This window comes from Ambystoma mexicanum, chromosome 10, assembly GCF_040938575.1.
Source record: "Ambystoma mexicanum isolate Mex_15411 chromosome 10, UKY_AmexF1_1, whole genome shotgun sequence".
NCBI lineage: Eukaryota > Metazoa > Chordata > Amphibia > Caudata > Ambystomatidae > Ambystoma > Ambystoma mexicanum.
The window spans coordinates 899,720,158-899,740,693 of record NC_090932.1 but is presented as its reverse complement, the minus strand read 5'-3'; the positions used below and the strand labels follow the sequence as shown (position 1 = coordinate 899,740,693).

The following is a 20,536-nucleotide window of genomic DNA, read 5'->3' as shown; positions in this document are numbered from 1 at the left end:
GCTCAAGTATGCAACCATCTAATACCATACTTTGCTAGAGTGGGACTACCCGGTGAGATTGTCACCGACCAGGGGTGGAACTTCATCTCCTCCGTCATGAAATCTGTCTGCCAACAACTACAGATTAAGCAAATCCGAACCTCTTTGTACCACCCACAGATGGATGGGTTGGTTGAACACTATAAAAAAACAATGAAGCAAATGTTAAAGAGGGTCACCGTGCCAACCGGTGGGAATTGGGACTGTGTGATGCCATGGGCTCTTATGGTATTTCGAGACACGCCACAGTCGTCCACCGGATTCTCCCCAACTATTATTGGGCCACAAACCCTGAACTGTACTCAATATGGTTCGCACTGAATGGGAGAATCAGGAAGAAGAAGAAACCCTCACCGACTACATTGTGGACTTAAGAAACCACCTAGCGGAGTTAAGAGATGCCACAGGAGAACCTGAGAAGGTCTCAATGAACCCAAGAAAAGTACTATAATCGGAACTGCAGAGCCTGTACTTTTCGGGTCGGTGATAAAGTACTGGTATTGTTACCTACAAGCCATAACAAAATGCTAGCGCAGTGGAGAGGCCCATACATAGTGTCGGCAATATGAGAACTGGTGAACTTTCTAATACAACAACCAGATAGATGGTAGAAGGAGAAAAACTACAATGTCAATCTCCTAAAGGAATGGAAGGAGCCAACCAGACCCCTTCCAACAGCAAGTGTTGCCACTATGGATGTCTTAGAACCATGGAAGGAACCGACCGGCCTGCAGTCAGTGCAGTGGGGCCCCAACGTACACGAAGCCAAGAAAGAGGAACTAATTACCAAGCTGGAACCACTGGCCCATGTCTTTTCAAACTACCCAGGACAGACCACGTTGGTTGAGCACTTAATAGAGACCGTGCCCAATCGGACTATACGGGTCAGGCCCTATCGCATCCCTTAAGCAAAACCGACTGCCGTCCAAGAAGAGGTGGAAGAAATGCTACAGCTCGGTATAATAGAGCCTTCCACCATTCATTGGCCCTCCCCAATAGTCCTTGTGCCAAAACCTGACGGGTCCACCAGATTTTGCATATACTTCCGACAGTTGAACTCGATAGCCACCTATCAGGCCTACCCCATGCCTCGCATCGATGAGCTCCTAGAAAGACTGGGATCGGCCAAATATTTGAGTACAATCAACCTTAAAAAGGGATACTGGCAGATCCATCTCCGGAAGAGGATAGGAAAAAACTGCTTTCACTATTCCCTCCGGTTTCTGTCAGGTACTGTTTTGCCGTTTGGGCTGCATGGGGCACCGACCACATTCCAGTCACTCATGGATCGCATATTAACACCCCACGCCTCTTACAGCTCTGCATACCTCGATGAATTTGGCATCTTCAGTAACAGCTGGTTTCGAACATCTGGAACACCTAGGGAAGGTAGTCACAGCACTAGACTCTGCTGGGTTGAAGATAAACCTTAAAAAGACTACCCTAGGAGCAGCACAAACTCGATATCTGGGATACCTGGTCGGTGGTGGTGGTATCTGACCACAGTTGGATAAAGTGGAAGCCATTCTTCGTTAACAATGCCAGTTAACAAGAAACAGGTTAGGGCATTCATAGGCTTTGTGGGATATTACAGACTGTTTATTTTCTTATTCTCCTCCATTGCTGCACCGCTTACGATTGCCCTTTCGAACATAGTCAGTGCGGGCCTTCCGCTACTTGAAGACTATCATCTCGGCCCTGCCTGTCCTAAGGTGTCCAGACTTTACCGAGCACTTCTATTTGCAGACTGATGCCTCAGGGATGGGCGTCGGTGCGGTACTGTCACAAGGCCTGGTGGAGGACCTCTATCTGGGAGCGTTCAAAAGTCGTAAACTCCTGCCCCACGAACTGGCATATTCGACAATCGAAGAAGAATGCCTCGCTATCAAGTGGGCAGTGGAATCCCTACGGTACTACCTGTTGGGCCGTCTCTACACAGTATTCACGGACCACGCCCCACTGCAGTGGTTGTCCGTCCAGAAGGACTCCAACCAATGCGTCTTGAGGTGGTTCCTCACGCTCCAGCCCTACCGCTTCCAGACCATGCATAGGCTGGCTTCACTTCAGGTCGTCCCGGTTGACTTGTCACGTAGCGTTGATCTGCCCGAACGGCTCGATTCCTCAGTGGGGGGGAAGATAGGGCAGGGTGTCTGTCCGTGCTCGGCACTACAGGATGCAAGGGGATGCCTCCGGACACGGTCTGCCCCAGCATAAATCAGACGAAGCCAGACAAGGAGCGTAGGACACAGACGGGAGTCGTGCTGAAGGGGCCTGCTCAATGGGGAAGACGGGTTTCCCGGAAGAAACCACAGAGTGGACGGACCGCCTCGCCGACACCGGTTCACCTTGCAAAGAACTAGGGACGCTGTATCACAGGGAACCCGCCACCATAATCCCAGCGACTGCATGCAGCCCGGTCGCTGTCTATGCCCATACCGTGGCACGGGCTCCTACATACCAGTACGTGGCTCCTCAACCCAGATCACTTACCGCTGATGAACGTGAGACACCCCACACACAGTATCGGGGCTCAGCCTGCCCCAGCGGTCAGAGACGGTCAGGCATCATTGCAAGCCGTGGCTCGGGGGAAAGGGGCGGTGCCTGGTGAAGCTTATGTACACACCCACAACATCAGAGCACTGATTGGTCAGTGCCACATCAGACCCTATATCAAGCTGACGGAGATGATGGACTGACAGCATTTTTCTCTTCTGCTTACAGGAGAGACACACCTCGGAGCAAGAAGCAACAAGGGATTTTCGTTGGGCGTACGAGGACTGAGCCACGGTTCCTCCAGCTACATCCTTATAGAACTCCGCCCGAGGAAGAGGTGTAACGCAAAGTGACTGAAGCAAGTCATTGAGTCCTGTCATTAAGAGAACTCGTATCCTTACTGCTTTTTTTCACAATAAAGCAACGTTCTGTTCAGGCAATTTGGCTTCCTCCTAATCCTTTCACTATCAGCAATGCATACATTGAATAAATAAAATAACATGTCATTCGTAATATATTTAAAAGGATAAAAAGAACATGCACAATTCAATTTACAATGACTGACTACACAATAGAAGGGCACACTTTCAAAATACGAACAAGCACACTGTGCCGTGGTCTCTTTCCTCCTTTCTGTACAAAGAAGCTTGTTTTGGTTCTGATGGACATCACAGTTGCCATGCACTATTTCAACAAGCAAAGCAGTGTGGGCTCCTTGCCTTTATGCAGAGAAGCAATGTGATTGTGATTCTGGGCTCTGAAAAACAGCCGGTCTCTGGTGGCTGCTCCTCTAGCCAGCAAGGAAACCGTATTGGCTAATGCCTTGAGCAGACAGTCGATTCCCTCACACAAGTGGGATCTTTGTCAGGAGGAGATGTTCCCCAGTATGAACAGGAAGTGTAGGTGGATCTGTTCCCGGGAATTCTCTCTGCAGGGAGCTCTAGGAGACGATTTGACAGTTGAGTGGGACTTCGAGCTCTATGCCTTCCTGCTGATCCCTGTCAAACCGCTAGTTGTCAGCAGGCTACGCCTGCTTGGGTTACACAATCATCTTGATTGCTCTGGGCTGGATCCGAGAACTTGGTACTCTGAGTTGCTGGACATGGCTATCTGCCCTCCCCGGCACCTTACGTAGAGAGCGGACCTCCTCTTCCAATCGATGGGATGAATCCTACACCCAAACCTCGGCAGCCTAAACCTTCATGCTTAGCTGCTGAAAGGTTGAGGTATAAGGAGTGGGATTTGTCAGATGGCGGCTTAAATGTACTCGGCTCCACTAGAAGACTGCCCACCAAATCCATTTATGCATGTCTGCGGGGTATGTTTTCACTTGGTGCTGCGAGAGGGATTTGGACCCTTTTACTTGCTCCACATCCTTTGTTTTGGATTTTCTGCTTTCTTCGGCTCCGAAGTGCTTGCAGATTGCCACTGTTAAGCGGTACCTTGCTGCTCGGTTTTCAAGAGAACCCCAGAGCAGGGCTTGTTTTCGTTATTCCCACAGTCTTGCAATTTCTGCAGGGTTTATGCCATTAGTTTCCCCTACACCGGTGTGTTCCAGCGTGGGATTTACATTTAGTGAGAACATTTCTTGTGTGCTCGGTTTGAGCCCCTTAATTCTTGTTTGCTAACATTGCTCACCCTTGCAGTGATTTTCCTGGTCGCCATCACTTCCTCTAGACAGGCGAGTGAGATCCAGGCATTATCAGCACATTTCCCTACTTTGTTTTCTCCAAGGAGAAGATGACTTTGAGAGTGAGGCCATTTTATCTCTCAAAAGTTGTTTCTGATTTCCATCTTTCACAACAGATTCGTCTTCCTGTCTTTTTTTCCTTGGTCTCACCCTTCCAAAGCAGAGGAACGATTCCAACAGCTGGATTAAGTGGTAGCCCACATCTACTACGTCTCTCGGACTGGAGAGGCCAGGAAAGATGGGCAACTGTGCATTGGTTATGCTTGTGCTTGAAGGGCTGTGATAAAACAAGCCCTACAGAGGTGGCTCCTCCTCTGCATCTTGAAATGCTATGATCTGGTCGGTAAGGATGTGACTGAGGGTCTCGGGGCACATTCCACCAAAGGGCTGGCTGCCACTTCAGCTCTGCAACATGGAGCCCCTGTTCTAGACATTTGCCAGGTTTCTACATGGGCTTCTTTGCGCATGTTTGCTAAACACTTCTTGGATTCTGTCTAGACAGGACGCTGTCCTTCAGAGTTTTCTGGTTTAGGTGGTGTCCTTGCTATCCGCCTCCCCCGGTCTATGTACTGCTTTGGTAGTTTATCAAAGATGAGGAATCTGTGGGAGGAAGGAATCCATAGGAAGAACACATTACTTCTCTGTAATGTTCTTTCTGATGGCTGTTCTCCTGTGGATTCTTCCCCCTCAGCCTCCCTTCTTGTCCCTATTGGCGGATAGCTAGTATACCTTTGTTCCATGTCGCAGTGATAAGATAAAAGAAGGGTCACGGGGCATGGCGTCTCTATATATTGCTGGTCCATCGTCTTGTTTGTCATGGGCTACATAGAGGTATCGGGCGGAGACAAGGTGCACAGCTTCTCCTGGCAGCAAAAAAGTTTCAGAAGAGCAGCTGCACTGGTAGGCTGATTTCAAAGATGTGGAATCTGTCTGAGGAATATCTATCAGAAAGAACATTACTGTGAAGGAAGAAATGTGTTCATTAATGTGAGAGTGGAATAGGCCATTTCATTGAACAAGCCATAAGTCATATTGCCACTTGTTATCCATCCCTGGAAATTCTCCTCCAGTTCAGAGCCACAGACCAAAGCAATATGGGTTTTCAAATAAAATTAAAGCGTGAATCTTTCTCTATACTATTATCAAATTCAATGCATTGTTTGTTAATAAAAGGAATTGTTGAAAAGTGTAAATTAAAATAGTTTGAATTGTAAATAATATATGCATTCCCCGCCCCCTTTGTTTTCCTCCAGACTGAAGGAAGACCATGTCATTCAGCATGGGCTAGTGGTCGATGGATCCAGCCTTTCTCTTGCACTCAGGGAACATGAAAAGCTGTTCATGGATGTTTGTAGAAGTTGTTCTGCTGTGTTGTGTTGCCGAATGGCACCTCTGCAAAAGGCAAAGGTATTTACATTATCCCATTTTGAAAGTCCCTTTTTAATTTTTTTTTTTATTGTATTCTTAAATAACAAGTGTTTTCTGCTTGCCATATTTTGCAAATGGTTAACAATAGATTATTCAGTTTGAATTCATACTGCTACAAAATCTGATCTAATATGCAAGGAGCTAAAAATAACCCATACTCTCCCTTTTTCCATGACTGTGCTATAGCAGTGCACAGACCTCCTCCCAAGTTTTCCTTTACTTACATTTATATCTGCAGGAGTGTAGTAGTTTCTTCCACAGACAACTGCATGGTCTGATAATGTGGCTTCTTCTGCAGGGTCATTACCTCCATCATTAAATCCATCTGACATGCCGTTACGGTGTGAGGCACAAGGATTAGATCTTGGGATTCAAAGTTCTTGAAGCTATCTGCGGTCGGAGGGGCAAGGACACACACCCTAAGTTGGTGCGAGATAACAAGCCCAGAAATCATTCTAAAATGGGGTGAGAATCTGCATACCCCAAACTAGGTTGAAGAAGCAAAGAGCCCAAAAGGAATTGATGCATCATATAGCCCAAGACAGGGCGAGGACTCTTGTACCCCATGCTGGGATGAGACTGTGAAGAGCCCTAGAAGGGCTGAGGCAACAGGGGTTCTATTTTCTGACAGGAATTCTGCCAAACTACTTTACTTTTCCTGAATTCTGCCGGGAAAAAAAACTCACCAATTTTTTGATGTATTATTCGGTGGGGGATTCCACCCCCCCCCCCTTTCCTTATACTAATCCCCCTAACCCCACCGCATCACCCCTATACCCCCCCCCCCCCCACATCATTCGATTAGTCTTTTCAGCAGAATTCTGTCAAATTCCTGTCGTAAAAATGACTGGATTGCTGGTTGCTGAGACAGCGCAAGAATCTGAGTACCCCATGCCGGGGTGAGAGATTAAACAACACTAGACCGCTGAGAGCGCAAGAGAGGTTGAGAGTGTAAGCTTCCCAAGTGGGGCTGACAGAGTGGATAACACGCAAGGGGGTGTGAAACCGGAGTCCCCAGGTAAGAGTACGAACCAAAGTGGGTTGCCAAACAAGCCGGGAGAGGCCCAGCTATCCAAGGCTGAATACGTCATGCCGGGGTGAGAGACTAAAAAGCGTGAGAGAGGCAGAGAGCCCTCAAGAGGCTGAGAGAGCAAACAGCTCAAGTTGGGGTTCAGAGAGTGGGTACCCCATAAGGGGGTGTGACACACGAGACCCTAGGGGGGCATAGGATCCAAGGACACTTGAAGAGACTGTCTTGTATACAACTGAGCTACAAGCCCAGAGGCCTAGAGACATTCACTTTTCCCTTACACCATGGCCAGGAGGCCCTAAGAAAACCTTTGTGCTGGAACTGTAAGTCAGGGAGAAGACGAACAGACATTGGTTGGTGACGAGCAGGGGCAGTACAGTACAGTGCGGGTCAGAAACCTGCCAATTGGGCAAGAGGCCCTTAAGCATTGTTCATTTCTAGTTATTGTTACTTTGTAGTTGTAGGGCTCGGATCAGGCCAGTTACGTTTCTAGACGGAGGACAGACTTACTTTTGTACAACATCCTGGCGTGCACCTTTTTGGACTCTTCTTTCTTTCAGCATGAGTGGCAGGATTAGAATAGGGTTTTTGCACCAAAATAACACCCTTTCTGTTCAAAACACAATGAGTTGTCGGTCTCCTGATTCTGACTTACCACACTGTTCTTGCTGAACACTAAGATTGCGTGGCGATTTAGGGCAGGTACCAGGTCATAGTGTTCGCTTTGTCTCTGGGGTGTTTGCAAGTTGTCTTTGTGCATAAAAGCAACGATACCCGGTGGACAAGTCTGTTATCGTCTGTTAAGGCATTTTTTTGTATCACCCATTGAGGACACTACAGCCACTGACCTTAATTGGGCTAATACACCCAACAAGAAATTGAAGCAAAACAACTCTTAGTGTACGTTGCTGTAGTAGAAAAAAATGCATGTTATAAGCAAGAGCAAAATGAAAATAATAAATGAGATGGGCTGCAGACTCAAAAGACAAAACAGTATATTGATGCTACTATATTAGTTCAGACTAGGCCATATAACCCTGAATTGGCCTTGTAGGGTAGAAGACCCCATCTTGAAACAATAAACTGTAAAATGCTTCCTTGAAGTGAAGCCATTAATTTGTTAATCCACAATTCTCTCGTAGCTTTCAATGTATTAAGTGCATACAAACTAACACATTAGTGAACGGGGACCGGATTTGGATTTGTCTGCTAGAAACTGTCCTGTCGATGTGTTATGTCGTGTATTGCCCTACCTTTTCTATTAAAGATTTACCAATACTACCTCATCGGATTTTTCCATAACATAATGTGGGCAGAGTAATGAGGCTTAACACTCAGGTAGAGATAGCAGGTCAGCACAAAGATGTGACTAGTCCACGCACTTATCGCTAGAAAATAAACCACACTGATATACTAAAAAATATATACTTTACTTACTTAACACATATACCTCTATCAGGTCAAATAAGTACTCTGGTAATAATATGCAGGTGTCAAGATAGCAAGCTTATTATAAAAACAGTAATGTCCATAAAAGGACCCACCTAACACGACTGATTCTATGTTGGCCAACTACCATAGCTAAGCACTCCGAATAAAATCACAGGGGATTGGGAGAACCAGGGAACCATAAAACCTAGTAAGCAGGTAAGTCCCCTATCGGCCTGCACAGTTTTGCACATTGTCCCAGCCCTAGTATATGTGTTGGGCCCTAGATGGTGGTTGGGCACTTATAGTAAGAGAAGGGGAGAACAAGAGGAACAGAAACTTTTGACCTGCCCGAAAAATAGTCTAAAATCCATAAGGCCTATAACGATACATCTGATTAATTTGGACTCCCTACGGCAGCATGTTACAATTAATGCATTTTCACACCTGATAATACATCCACTCCTAAGCCGGTAAGAAGCAAATTCAAACCAAAGCCAAATGCTTTGAAGAATTATAGAAACAGTTTACTTGTTTGACAGTTTAGGCAAAATTGGTGTTACTGAGATTAGTCATAATGTTAAAAATACAGTCCTATTGAAGACAGGCAAAGCATGACTTTAAAATGAATTGAAATCACAGGTAAGTACAAAAACATAAATCTTAATCAAGAGCTCATTCAAACTGTAGGGGATCATGGGAAATATCCACTGACTGGTAACTACACCAGAGTCAGTTTTTCAGAGTTCCAGATCAGGTTCAAAATTCCTCAGGAATTAAAAGGAGCAGAGTCGGTGAGCCATCTGTTTTAGTGGAGATAAACCTGTTTAACCCCGCAGATGTAGATTCTGCACTGGGCATCCCCAGTTAGGGCCATACGAGATCCCAAAGAACTGTTCCAGACGTTGGAGGATGGACCCATAGCCCCAGAGGAACAATAGAACGGTATGGAAGATGCGGTAAAGACTCTTCTCTGACTAATCTCTATTCCGGACTTGTAGGGTCGCCATAGGATAAGTGCCTCGTATAATCTTGCACCAAGGACCCAAAGGTAGGTACTCTAGTCGGTTGTTATGGGGGAAACGCCTCCAGCAGCATGAAACAACCTGGTAAGTAATAGTCTTTTCCATAGGTGCAGTGTTCAGGATTCCGTTCCCTGAACTAGCGATGATTCCAGTGACCCCGGAAAGGAACAAAGGCTCTCACCAGGGCATTGTCCTTCAAGCATGCTTTGGAGTTTTCATTGAGGAGGACCCAAGGAAGATGAGGGAACCCACAAAGACTGCTCCCAGCAGCTCAATAGACAAAGATAAAGGCAACACAGCAGCAAACTATTCGAGTGCTGGGACAAAGGGTAGAGGCTTCCTTGGATGTCCTTAGCTGGCAAAATGGCATGGTAGTTAAGTCTCAGCACCCTTCTGGTCAGCAGCAGCAGCCCATGGCCAAGTGGATGATCCTGGCATGAAACAGTAGGCTGCGATGTAAAAGGTCCAGAAGGGAATGACTCGAACCAGTAGATGTGGCTAGTCAGCAGGAGTCTTCGGGAAGCCCAGACAGGACTTCCGGAGGGAAAAAAATACAAACTGGGATATACCTAAACCATTGCACTTAGCAGGTTTTGCTGAGTGAGGGCTTTCAAATGTAAAAAATGGTGGGAAGCACAGGAAAATTCATTAAGCAGACCAGCCACCTCCAAGTTGTAGGAACAAAGCAAGAGAGCGAGCTGGGGCAGGGCAGAACCTAAATATTCCTCGAAAAGGGGGCTGTCCAGAGGCCTGCCAGACAAGCCACTAAATTTGCTGATGTCAAAGGGTCAGGTGACCAAATTTCTGGTTGGTCACTAGCACTGCCACATAGTCTTAGCAACTCTCACAGGAAATGAAAGGGATAGTCCAGGGTCCTATACTGGACTACACCAGTTAAGACCAATGTGGTGGCTGGCATTGTGGGATCTCAAAGAGCCGATATGGTCAGAACAGCCATTTTAGGCCAGCTCGTGGTCACCTGAACAAAGAAAAGCCCTAAAAGACAAAATGTCTGAGCCCCAGTCCTACAGAGGTAACGAGCGCTGGAGCGGCTCCTCGCAATCGAGGGCCAATCATCAAAACAGCCCTGACCCATCCAGTGTCCGGCACTCCCATTTCAGCACCCGGTGAGGGGAAGAATATCTCCAATTCGTCCAGGAGTGAAGAAACACCACCACCGATGAATGGAAGCTCTCCCTCATTCAACAGGGCCATATGGTGTTCATAAAACCGCCACTGACCATCCCTCCGTTGAAAAAAGTTGACATGCACCATCACTGGTTACAACAGGAGGTCCAAGGTTTACTGTCCAAGGGAGCAGTAGAAAGAGTTCCACCGGCACAGCGAGGAACAGGTGTCTACTCCAGATGCTTCCAGGTAAGTGTGTTGGAGGCCCATTTTAGACCTGCTGGTGCTAAACAAGTTCCTAAAAGCTCAAAATGTCTTCATGGTTACACTACAGCAGGTACTGTCCCAACAACTGTAGCAGGGGGAGTTCCTGGCGTCTCTCGACATAGACGCCTACTTTCATATCTCTATTCATCACTCACACCACCGCTACCTGCGGTTTGTATTGGCTGGTGTCCATTATCAGTTCAAGGCTCTGCCCTTCGGCCTAAGGTCTGCCCAGCTGAAAATGGACGCCAGGAGTGGAGCTAAGGGAGCCTTTCTGTGGCAGTATGACCTAAAAGTGAGAGCACAAAAGTGACTGAAATGTTCAGTTTAATTTTAAACTTCTCCGTTACCAAGGATTCACTTCTAATGATGGGGAATATTCACAGAACGTTAATCTATGAACAACACCAATGCTGGAGAACAGGAGATACAGGTAAGTAACTTGTTCCTTTTCCATCATTTCGTTCAGAGTTTCTAGTTCATGGTTTTGGTTAATGGGGTGGCAGGTAGTCCATGATTTGGGACTCTCTCAGTGGACTGAATGCTGAACAGTTTTCTTCTTACATTGCTCTTGAAGAGAGAACTCAGTCACTTGAGAATGCCATCAGTGATTCTCCTTTTTATTTATAAAGGAAAGTGGTTCCCAATTTGTAAATTGTTGGCAGTGTTTTCATACTGAAAATGGTGTCCTGTTTACTTAAATGTTGAAGAAGTGAATTGTTAAGTTTACATGTTGCTCAAGTGACCCCCTTGTTCAGTGTTTTAAGTGTGCTCAGGGAGATATGTGGGAGCGACATGTAGGGAACCTGTTGCAGTTTGTGATGAACAGATGTTTTTAGTTCCAGCCGAACCAGGAAGTTCATTATCTCTCTGGAATTGTGTAGAATGGCCACACATAATGGCCCGTCCTCCCCTCTTCCCCCCCAAGATCTATCAAATCGGGGGTGGGAATGCCTCTCCTCCAGCCCTGAGTGTTAGGAAACATTTTCTTTTTGATGCTTTCCTCCCATGGACTTCTATCTGACCCCCTTTTTGCTTTGTTTTGAACCCTGTCTTGACATTATGGAGGTAAATATACCCTTCTGCTTTATTTCCCTGACCTTTTTTGCTCATTCTGAGGAAACCGACTAGTTACTAAGGCTATCAGTACTGAAAGACTAGCTCTCTTTCTGAATACTTGTATTGTTACAAGTGCGCACATCACATCACCTTACAGTGAACTGCAGTTAGGATACTTGGTATCCTTATAACTTTGAATATGATGGCTTTTTGGTTACTTTTACACTGTGCCCAAGACAAGCTGGAGCCAGCTGTGACATTTTTTACCTTTTTTGAAACATTTTAAAATGCACTTTTGCATTTACAGTGTATGGCTACCAAAGATGGCTGTGCCACAAGGTTTTTTGCTTGTTCTTTGAACATATTGTTCTTTGTCCTTCTTCATGCTTTCTCCGTTCAGGACACGCCTTATGTGGAAATAAATTTCATGGGTAAAACAGTGGCTTTTGCAGGCTAAGGGGTTGGAACTATCTAGTCCAAACTCACATCCCTGGATGTCTGTTGCTGGGATCCAAGACCTCTAGACATAAGTGCAGCCTCTGACAACCCATGTACCTGACCAGAGTCAACTCCAGTGCTGCCCGGTGAAGACCTGCTCCTCTGTCCTGATTTCAAGAAGGCCTTCATCGGGGCGTCTACCCTTGGACTGGTGGGCACATCGAGTCTCGACCCCTGTTTGAGGATCTGTGCCTGCTGAGCCTTCGAAAGTGTCCCTGAAACAACCAGTGGACTGACCAGCTCTCTCCTGGGTTACCTTGCTGTAGCTGTCGCCTTTCCGAGTAGAGCATTGAAACGTTGCAGATCTTTAGCTTGTGCTATAAGTTGCCTGCCCCTGCATTTTCACCCATATCGCATCAAGGGAAGCTGCTCTGGACCTGCTCCTTTGTTCTCTGCTGTAAGATCGCCTGTTGCCACCTGACCGTGGTGGCTTCAGTTGAAACTTGTCATCTGTGTCCTAGACGTGTCCCATGGCCGTCTGTCCTGCAGATGTCTTCACCTGTCCTGGTTTGGGTGTTTTACTGGAAGCTTTCTGGAACCGATTCCTTAGTAACGCAACCGGCCAAAACTAAATCCTGTTACCAGGAGTAACCTCTGCAGTCTAGACGACCCTTGCAAAAGGAGCCAAGACAGAAGAGCAAACCTGCCACGTATTCTGGAACCTTCACAAGTGGTCACTGCAAAACTCTGAGCCAGGTGGTTAGTCTACCTACCTGTTGCTATCCCCTCTGTCTCCCATAGGGTATCAAGAGTGAAGGTCCTGACCCTAAATCACTCTAACCTGAACTTTTCCGGTGGAACCTGGGTCAAGGATTCCTCTCTAGGCTTTACCTAGTGTATTGCGGTTGAGTTGAGAACTTACCTGAACTTTATCTACGTTTTTGACTCTTGTTAATAATCATAACCACTGGCACTACAAATCTCCATATAAACCTACCTGAAAGTATCTTCTTGAGAACTGGTGACCTTTGGGCACTAGGTCCCAAACTATCTTTTGGTTGAACTTAATAAGAGCTTTTCTATGATCATTCTAAAGAGTTATTTCTATGCATCTACGCATCAAATCAAAGTATGTCTCTGTTCCCAACTCTTGCTTAATGGAACGTTACTGAGATGCCATACTACTGGACCAGCTTCAAGCTGCCTCTATGATATTCTATTCCTGATAAGGCTTTGCTGAGCATGAAATTTGTGGAAATTAAAAACAGCCGCTTATTGTTATGCACCAGATACACATCAGGTACCCAACTCCAACCTCAGTGGAATGAAGGTTATGCTCTGTTGCAAATTCAAAAGGGACCACCAAATATGTTTTTATTTGTATTTGGTTAATTCAAACCTTTACAAAACATATGGGATCAATAACGAACAGAAAACCACATAAAAAATTAGCAAGTACTGTTTCATAACACAGATACAAAATTATAAAAAAAAGGAAATACCACCATAATAAAAGGAAAAAAAGAACCAAAAATTACAGATTTCACATTTTAGCAATTATTTTGATCTGGTGGTACAACCAAACGAGATATTCCCTAAAATCAGAGCTCTTTAGTTCAGAGTTCCCAAACAGAAGCATAGAGCAAACTGATACAGAAAAGGCTTAGTAATAACAGAATATAACATGACCCAACCCTTCCGATACAGTCCCACCAACCTATAAGTACAGAGACTTAATAAACCCAGCTAAGGCCAGCCCGTCACATATGTTGTAATTGTGAAGTCAATGTTTCCATATTAAATCTTCATCATGAAGATAGGAAGACATAACCCGTTGCTTTAGGAAATTAGCTCTAAAGCCCTGTAAGGAGGGGCATTCAAGTACCAGCTGCCTAAGAGTTTCCAATTTACCCTGTCAGAACCTACAAGATGCATTCTCCAGAGCGATAAGGGATCTCCTGAGTTGGATTTCGCAAGTGGGGAGCAGGATCCGTCTTACCCATAGGAGAATACCTCGAAAGAATCTGTTAGGGGATTGTATCAAAATCCTAGATAAGGTACCTCGTCTTCGTTGCTTATGTGCCAGATGACTCGTCGATGGGTAGGAGTGGAATTGGTCGGTGTTCACTGCCCAATCATGATCAAACAGGGCCAGCTTGGTCCTCACCGGATAATTAAGGTTTCTGCCGTCATCCCAATCTCAGCCAGGGTTGAGTCTGCTTGTAATCTTAAGGCCTTTAGTACCTGAGATTTATCGAGATATCTCCACATTAGCTGGTAAAGAGTATCGTGTATGGGCGAGGTAATTTTGTAATAAAGAACCAGCAAGGCCCATTTCACCTGAGCCCATAATGACAATAGGCCCAACTCAAAACAGAAATAGCTGCAATTGGTACTGCGTTCGGGACTCCCTGGATGCGCCTCCAGATGTCCCCTCAATTTTATTCAACATATTACTGAGGTTATCAGATCTTAACTCTCATCCATAGATCATTTTAGGGACTATTTTCCCTTCATAGAACATCCTCGAGGGTTTTAAAGAAAATCTACCAAACTTACGATCAATTCGGAAAACCTGGGACTGCAGGATTTTTGCTTTGTGTAACAAGATCTCATTCGCAGATTTAATGCATCTAGAGGCAAAACCTGAAAGCCCAGGTACCACATTGATTCAACCAGCCTCAGTGGCATAGCTCCCACTGAACACACATAACTTTTAGTTTGGCCTTTCTTTTTTTTAAATGCCAGGATCTTTGTTTTCGTTGGATTGATTACTAGCCCGTTTTCATTAGCAAAAGTTTCAAATTTCTTCAATGATCTTTGTAGCCCTACCTTAGTGCAGTCAAAGATCAAAATATCGTCTGCATATATTAAGCAAATGCTATTCTCCTTGCCAATTTTTGGTGCAGCTAGGCCCTCATTATCCAGGGATATAGTTAATTCCGAGAAATACTGATTAAAGAGCTAAGGTGCTAAAACACAGCCTTGTCTCACCCCTCGGAAAGAATGAATTCTTCTCGATAAATCCCCTTTCTGATTCATTCAGACCTGGATACCACAGTTTTCATAGACCCCTGCAATAAGTCTTAGCAGACCCTTCGGCAACCCCCAGTTGGACAATTTGGCCCAAAGCCTTCCTCGATCAATGGAGTCGAAAGCGGCAGTTCAATCGATTGGTGCCATGAACGTGCAGCCCCTTGGTAAATTCCAGGCCTCCTCTTGAATACATTTCAGGGCCAATCCATTGATATTAGTTGAATGACACTTTCTAAAACCAGTCTGGAATAGGTTTAGTGGGTGGTGGATAGCTGACCATTTTTGCAAGTGTGAGCGCAGGAATGCCAAGAAGATTTTGCAGTTGGCATCGATCAATGCTATTGGACGATAGTTCCTAGGATCTGTCCTGCCCCCACACTTGAAAATCAGGATCACGTGTGCCGTATTCCATGAAATAGAGGTAGTTGCTGTGCTGATGATATCCTTAAATTCCAGAAACAAGAGATTGGACCAAAGGTTACGGTCGCCCTTAAAAGTAGCATTAGTTAGCCCATTAGGGCCGGGTGCCGGGAATACTTTGATCTGGTTATTAGGCCCTGAATAGTAGCTAGGTCTAACTAAGGGTCCCCCGACCGAACCGGGCAAGGATAGTTCCTTCTCAATCTCTTTACATGGGGGAGGACTAGCTAAGCTATTCCTCCTCTGGTTGGACTGTATCGCACCTGAAGTAGAAGCCCTCTGACAGGGTCCCCAAACTGACTCAATTTGTTCTGTGATTCCCTGTGATTCCCTGAGGGGGGTATTGTTCCAGCAAAAGGTGGAGGTAGTAAATTCAGATTTTTAAAGGCAGAGGGAGTAATGGCCACCTTTGTTGTATTACATTCACATGGGGCCTCACCAGAATAAGGTGCCTTCAAACCTTCAGAAGCCCCAGAACTGTTAGCCTCCCCAGCAGCCCCCACCTGGAGGCGACTTTCCACACTAAAGTCTGTTTGGTTCATAGATCCAGCTTTCCTTGCTACTGAGGGAGAGGCCGGGATTTGGAGAATCAAGTTCCACCACGGGAGACAGCCCAGGTCGAAATAAAGAAGTATGAGCAGCTCTAATAGATAGGAACCGATTTCTACGAAAACTCTGCTTGCCTCTTGCCTGACTCCCCTTTGGCACATTAATTCTTTTATTGTATTGGTGTTTTGCCTTAGGTATTTCAATAGACACAACTTTCTTTTCACAGGTTTCCTCAGGGGGGGATATAGCATTAGAGTAACCCACCCCCGTGGGAAGAGCTGAAGCACTGTGTGGCAGGTTCAATAGTCTAGTCCAGGCCCCACTGCATCCTTGCCCAGAGAGACCTCTGCTCTCAGTTCTTCTAATTTAAACATAACCTCAGAGAGTAGCACGTTAGTAGACTTCAGTTCGGCCCACACATTATCATACAAAGAAACAAAGGAACTCAAAACCACATTTAAGGCGATCCTGTTGGATGAGTTAAACAAATCCGTTCATCAACTTCCCTGAGGGTATGATGGAGCGCTGATGAATCAGGTGATCCCCTCCTGCCCCCCCCCCCCCACTGATGGTATTTGTCGATTATTAAATTGCTCAGAATCGGAAGATATTCCAGAGAGAATCTCAACCAAGGGGGTTGGGGAGTCCAATATCACAGCCACCTCATCATAACCAGTTACAGGCCGAAGTAGAGTCGGTGAGTCGGGCTTCAGATTTGCCTCAGCTTGTTCCGCCACCTCAATAATGCTAATGTCTGTGATGTCCTCCATTCCGGAAAAATTGGGCTGAGTCAACATAACTGAATGATCTAGCATAGCTTTGCATTTAATTGCCGGTTGAGCTTTGAGTTCAGTACTAGTAGTGATGGACTTGGGAAAATAGTTATACATTACACATTGGCCAGATCTAGATTTCGGTCCCGGGGTAGAGATAGGTGTTTGAAACTGAGGGACCCGCACTCCTTTTTCAGAGATGGCATTGGATTTGATGTACCCCCTGCGAGGAGGCATTGCTGAACGACAAATGTTTCGAAGACTCATTTATCCGCAGGGAGGGTGCCAGAGGATGAAAAATATGGCCTTGAACAGCTAGTAGTTTTGTTCCCAAATCCTGGTTGTTCAAGCTAATATAGTTTGCTGCCCATTCTAGAGAGTATAAATCTTCACATCCCCAACTTCGACATGATAACAGCTCGGTGCTCAATGCCTTGCCTCTGTTGATCTTAGTGCTGGATCAGCTGCACAGCCTCGAAAATGGTTGGAGAAACTATGCAAAGCCTCTCCACCTGTGTCTAAAGAATTATGGAACTCCTTTCCCTTTATTACAGATGCAAACACCAAGATAGCCAAACTGGTCCACCTTCTGTAACTTTTTACCTAGGAGATGGATATTCATTTTTTGTTTAGATTTTCTCACCTGAGCAGGCCATACATTAGGTGTTTTTGCTATTTGTGCTCAAACTCTTGCAGCAACACAACTTATGAAATGAATTATGCTCTTTATGAAGACCTGTAAGAGTGTTGGAAAATATAATCCAATCATTTGGAAACCTTGATACGCAATATTTCTCTCCCCCCCCCCCCCTCCCCCCCCCCCCCGAGTCAGTGTCTGCCTCAATTTTGTTAAAGGAGGGAGTTGCAGTACAGGGAACACAAGTGGGTGGGGGCATCGCGCACCTCTGCCCGACGGTCATTTCACCTTAAATTGAAGGTCTCCAGCCATTGCAACCCCTTTCCACTCACTTTGAGTTCATGGTCCTGGGTTGCCCTTAAGGCCCTCAGTCCCCTTGTTGTGCACTAGGATGATTATATCACCCTGCATTGGCTTCTACGGGTAATTTAGTAATTTAGTTTTGGCTTAGCCAGGGTTGGAAGACAGTTTACTGCATTGCCAACCAAGTGTAACTTTTTCATAGAAATTAGTTTACCAATATATGTTTCTAAGTGCTGCTCTCAGCCATTTTGTTTTAATAGTTTCCTTTGTTCAGGGCAACCACAAGGTAGGCCTAATATGGCTGGTCAGCCCGTGTGGGCTCTATGTGAACTCGGTGAGCCAGCCTCCATATTGGTGTTTACTGGCTTAGACAAATTCAGGTGCCAGCAGGATGGTTTGGCCTCCTGCCTCTTTATCCGTATTCACCTTTTGTGATTGGTAGGCTGGATTAGGCCAGCCCCTTTGAGTTGTGGTATTTACGAGGAAACCCTGTACCTAAGCTTTATTCCGTTACTGGAATTTTCGGAGGCACAGGTTTACTTAACTGCTGGAAGTTTTCAGCTGTTTCCTGCTGTTGGAGTCCTTGGCCGATCTCTAGTGTGCAATTTTTCGTTCCTGGACATCTATACTGGGCCTCTTCTGTCTCCCTGCTGGTTCCACTTGTGTGCTCAGACCATCTGCAATCTGATTTGTTTTAAATTTAATTTTTGTATTCTTTTGCTTGATATGATGATAGTTTATTTATATAGCGCCTAAACACGGTGTGTTCAAAGAGCTTCAAGGTAAAGGAGGAAACAAGGGAAAATGACATTCTTATATTGCCATGAACAACAAGAATATGAAATAACTATCATACTCGGCCTGGCAACATTTCACATTGTGCAAGAGCTAAAACGGAAGGGAGGTGGTGGGAGGGAAATGGAAACAGACAGGCGACTACCGCACTAGACCTGATGACATTTCTGGTAGAGCCGGAGATTACAAGAGGAGAGGGAGAGGGGGCGAGAAAGGTGAGAGAGGGGCAAAACAAGCGACATCGTACTAAGCCTGATGACATTTCAGATAGTGCTGGGGGGGAGAGGGGGCAGGTAAGGGAAGGGGGAGTTGACAGATAGTTGTTGCTATCATACTAGGTCCAGGGACAATTCTGATAGAGTAAGTGCATAGAAGAAAATAAGTAGGGGAGAGGAGGAGGGACCAGAGAATAAAACGGTGAAAGAAGGGAGAGCAAAGGGTAGAGCAAATACAGTTGCGGGGGTCAGTAAACACATGTTGCAGAGAAGAGGAAATGTAAGCAAGGATTCAAGATGATGATGGACACAACGTGAAACTTGGCCACCATGCGTATGAGATGAGAAGGTGAAGCACCCAGAGTCAGTGTCCAGAAATCAAATCCAGCATTTGCAGCAGGTCGGTGATGATGAAATGATGGTGAATCAAGACAACTCCTGCAGTGAAGAGGTGTAGGGGGGGATGAGGGTGAGAAGAGAACCTTTCACAAAATCCTTGACCAATAGAACAAATATCAATGTGTAAAAATTATACAGTAACAATTGCATGTTCAACATTATACAATAATAGGTCAAAAGAACACAGTAAAATTCAAATTTCATAGGTCCTATAAAACATTACTATGACTATGAAGTGAAGAGGGGGCTGCAGTTAAACAAACTGATTGTAAAGTTGAATGAAATGGTGGAACCAAATGTTGTAGTTTGCAAAACTCAATCTACAAAAGTCGATGTAGCAGATACTGTATATGATAAACTGTGTGGGTCTTCTAAAGTGTCGTCCAGAACCATGCAATTATCAGATAAAAGTGATACTAGTGGGAGGGAAGTCGAGGGAACTGAGTCTGGTTACAGGGAACTGGCGGTCTCCGGGGAAGGTAACCTAAGAAGGCAAACGTTGAATAGTAAACGTAACATCAAGCTGCAGAGTTTAAGGAAGATCCTCGCTTGGTGTTGAATAGAGCAGCAATCTATTCACTGAAATTCCAAATCTTTCTGGTATTGGAACCAGGGATATTGAGAGAGTGGAATTCTGTCATCCACCCAGAACAAATGTGGTTACGGTGCATGTGGGGTCTAATCTGGTGGTTGATATAATCCTGCAATAAGTCTCTAGATTACGTGAATTAGGTTTCGTAATCACTGAAATTGAACCGAAAGAGACCCGGAGAGTCAGAGGCGCCCAGTGGAGGTCAAATGTTCATGGCACAACCAGCAAGGTAAATGGAAATAGGGGGCGCTGGGGGACTATGGGAACAAAGCATATATCCCAGAGAAAGTTCATAGTGGGTGTAATCAGAATGAAGATTGGTCTTGGCTCTTACATGCAATAGCTAACATTGGCTGATGGTAACGCCCTGCATTGATGGTTATGAGGTTTTCTTTCAGGCAGCGTGTGGAGGGGTGTTGGGTAGGCCGAAGGGTGGTTTGTCCACCCTTATAAAAATAAAAAGGGTGTGGAATTATGTCAGCAAAGGTGGTTGCCTCAGAGACGGGGGTTTTAGCCATTGAGTTCGCACTGACAACATGGTAGAGCAGGCATGGGTGTTAATAATGAACATCTATTGGTACGAGGGAGTGAAACCATTGAAACATTTCCTGAAATTATTTGGAAATATAGTGAACTCATGGGGATCTAGAAGGGTGAATGGCCATATTGTATTGCTGGGGGATTTAAATTGTACTTGCAGGTTGAGAGAACAGTCAACTGACTCCCATGGTAGGACTGGTATTATAAGTCCTTGGGGAAGAAATCCCAAAATGGTGACCTATGGTCTGCTGC

At 45.5% G+C, this 20,536-nt stretch overlaps 1 protein-coding gene across 7 annotated transcripts in view; it reads left to right on the top strand.

Moving 5' to 3' along the window:
* ATP11B (ATPase phospholipid transporting 11B (putative)) overlaps positions 1–20,536 on the top strand; it is a 1,683,501-nt gene that overhangs the window by 682,595 nt on the left and 980,370 nt on the right. For all 7 annotated transcript variants that reach the window (XM_069618659.1, XM_069618656.1, XM_069618658.1 and 4 more), the window contains one exon: positions 5,476–5,629. In XM_069618659.1, the coding sequence (XP_069474760.1) occupies positions 5,476–5,629 (154 nt within the window). The remainder of the gene's footprint in view (positions 1–5,475; positions 5,630–20,536) is intronic.